We start from the raw sequence: 3428 nt of genomic DNA, 5'->3' as shown, positions 1-3428 counted from the left end.
CTATGAGTCGGAAACGACTCAACGGCACTTAACAACAACAACAACAACATATATCCCCAAGATTATCTCATCCAAACTTTAGAAGCCAATGAAATAGGTTGTTTTCCTATTTTAAAAGGAAAGGGGAACTAAGACTAAGGAAGTTTCTTCCTACCTATTCTCCAGTTCAACCTCATCCAGGAGGTCTACAGGACAACGTATTAGACAACTAGATTGCAAAGTTCACCCCATCCATGTTTCTAATTATCATCATCCAGGATTCTCACTGCTGTACATGTTTACATGTGGTCACCAAAATACACCATGACCTTTGAATAGAGCACAGAAAAACAAACCAAAGTCTTTGAATAATAAACTTCCTGGATACTCTATATTCTAACTTTTTCCTTCAATTGTCTTGTTTTAAATGGGAATTAGAAATCGAACCACCATCTCTGACTTCCTTCTCCTTGGCTTCTCTGAGCACCCAGAGCAGCAGCCTCTTCTCTTTGGGCTTTTTCTGGTCATGTACTTAGTTACCTTGTTGGGGAACCTGCTCATCATCCTGGCCATCAGCTCTGACACACACCTCCACACACCCATGTACTTCTTTCTGGCCAACCTGTCCTTCATTGAGACCTGCTTCACCTGCACCATTGTCCCAAAGGCGCTAGTGAATATCCAGACACAACATTATACCATCTCCTACACCGGGTGCCTTGTGCAGATGTACTTCTTCATGGCATTGACCCTGATGGATGACTCCTACTGGCTGTGATGGCATATGACCACTACGTGGCCATCTGTCTTCCTCTCCACTACACCATGATCATGCATCCCCAGCGTTGCCTGCTGCTGGTGGCAGCATCCTGGCTTTGTTCCCACCTCCTGGCCTTCTCACTTACTTTCCTGATGTCTCAGTTCTTTTTCTGTGCCTCCCATTCCATTCCACACTTTTTCTGTGATGTACCCCCACTTCTAAAACTTGTCTGTTCAGACACCCATATCTATCAGGTCACAATGTTAACTGAAGCAGTTGTCTCAGGCATGATTCCTCTCACCTGTGTCCTGTCCTCTTACGCCCATATCATCCATACCATTGTCAGGATCCCTTCTTCTGGAGGGAAGAACAGAATCTTCTCTACCTGTGGCTCCCACCTGTCAGTGCTCACTGTCTTCTATGGGACCCTCTTTCTTGTGTATTTCCGGCCCTCATCCTCCTACTCAGCAGATATGGGAATGGTTGTATCTGTGATATACACAATGGTCACCCCCATGCTGAACCCCTTTATCTACAGCCTGAGGAACAGGGACATGAAGGGAGCTTTATGGAGACTTCTTGGCTGAAGAAAATGCTCTGCCCTGTAAAAGGCCCTTCCCCAGAGAAGTAGCTAAAATGTCTTCCTCCTTGGACTTCATCGTGATTTTGAAACATCAGCAATCACTACTTAATTTGGTGGATGTAGATATCTGTGGTAGTTAAAGTTTGTGTGTCAACTTGGCTAGGCCTGGTTGAGTGGCTGGGCAGCTGGATGTAGTTATTCCCCCATGGTAAGATTGGTAATTATGTCCATGGTTGAATGTATTGGAGCAGCTGAGTAGCTGCCTTTGGGTATGTGGTCTGCTTCCCATATATAAGAAACAGCTTTGGGAATGTTCTCTAGCTTATGGCACACTTGAAGCCTGCATGTAGCCATGTCATTGTTCAGCAGCTTGCCATGCTCTGCCGACCTCGGGACTTACAATGGACTTGAATTAATGGCCTGTCGTGTCGTTTGGTAACATCTGGACTGTGCCATTTTATTTGTCCACCTTGGGCTTGTTAGCCTCAGCAGCCATTAGTTGCCTGGAGTGAAGAGATGTCTTTAGCTTCAGTGGGCCAGGACCAAGAGGCAGAGCTGAAGCGCAAGGTCGAGGGGCTTTCACCCAGTCCCTAGAGCCTCCAAACTGTAAGAGAATAAACTCTTGTTTGTTCAAGCCATCCCATTTGTGGTATATTCCTGTCAGAGTGGCACCAGGTAACCAGAACAATATCCAAGTGAGCAGTGGTGATTCAGGGGTCAGATTCTCACCTGCCAAACAGGAGATCCAGGTTTGATTCCTAGTCAGTGCACCTAAGCACAGCCACCACCCACCAGTCAGTGGACGTTTGCACGTTTCTGTGATGCTGGACAGGTTTCAGTGGAGCTTCCAGACTAAGACATACTAGGAAGAAAAGACTGGCAATATATTTGCAGGGGAAAAAAAAATCAGCCAATTAAAATCCTATGGATCCCAACAGTCTGATTCCATTGTATGTGGGTTCACCATAAGTCAGGCCCAACTTGATGGCAGCTAACAACAACAATGAATATCCTAGCAAATTCAAACCATAGAGTAGGGAACAACCAAAAGAATGACCTCAACCAAATCTCGGGTTCTAGGAAGAACTCAAGTTATCATCCTGGTCTATGAATAACCCACCTACCCACAAGAAATGCCTAGGGAGGATCAAGAGCTCTGAGTTTCAGACCCCAATTCCAAGCCTAACCTTGGAAGAATTCATTCACAGAAAATGACCTCCACACAGAGAAGGCTGAACCAAGAAGATACCTATTTACTGGAATTAGAGAGCAATAATTATTTCAGAGGAGGTAATGAGGTCCAGATAAATCAGGGTGATCCAATATCACACAACTGGGATTAGACCTAAGACTCTGGCAACTAGTGTCATTAGTTATGACAAGTCCTTGACTCTTCAGTTTTAAAATTCAGGTTTCTTTTGTTTGCCTTTCCTGAAAAACAACACATGCTTATTATAGTGCATTTGAAAAATATAAACAAGTATTAGAAATGGAAATAAGATTTATCATAACTCCTTTTAAAGACCCCACTGTTAATATATTACATCATTTGTCTTCTGTTTTTCTAATTGCTTTTGTCTTTTACTTTGTTGAGAAAATACTGCAGATACAATTATATATATCTTTTTTTACTGATCTTATAGGATGAGTTGTATCCATATTATTATTTAATTTACATAAATATTTGGCCCTCAACCTTTATGATTACATTACAACCAAGATCCATGATTTATACAATCATTTCATTATTGATGGTGATTAGGATATTTCTAAGCTTTCACTATTATAAATAACAATGCAATGAAAGTCTCTGAGAAGAAATCACTTTTATATTTCATATTTCATAGTCTGTTACCTTTAATATTTGCAAAAACCAAAACCAAACTGAGTGTCATCAATTCGGATCTGACTCATAACAACCACTACTTGGGTTTCCAAGGCGGTATCACTACAGAAGTAGATTGCCCAACCTTCCTTCCAAGGAGTGGCTGGTGGGTTTGAACTGCCAGGCTTCTGGTTAGCAGTCAAATGCCTTAGACACTACACTACCAGAGCTCCCTTAATATTTGCAGAAGGAGAATATGTTAGTAAAAGTATTTTTAGGGT

General features: G+C 42.4%; 1 protein-coding gene across 1 annotated transcript; it reads left to right on the top strand.

Moving 5' to 3' along the window:
- Positions 1 to 430: 430 nt before the first annotated feature.
- LOC103193498 (olfactory receptor 1G1-like) lies at positions 431 to 1326 on the top strand. Its single transcript, XM_007936734.2, is given in 2 exon segments — positions 431 to 740; positions 743 to 1326. Coding segments are annotated over 2 exon segments (819 nt in total). The 5' UTR covers positions 431 to 505.
- The last annotated feature ends 2102 nt before the right edge of the window (positions 1327 to 3428 follow it).

This window comes from Orycteropus afer, unplaced genomic scaffold, assembly GCF_000298275.1.
Source record: "Orycteropus afer afer isolate SDZICR_OR568_19922 unplaced genomic scaffold, OryAfe1.0 scaffold00037, whole genome shotgun sequence".
NCBI lineage: Eukaryota > Metazoa > Chordata > Mammalia > Tubulidentata > Orycteropodidae > Orycteropus > Orycteropus afer.
This window is presented reverse-complemented; position numbering and strand designations above follow the sequence as displayed.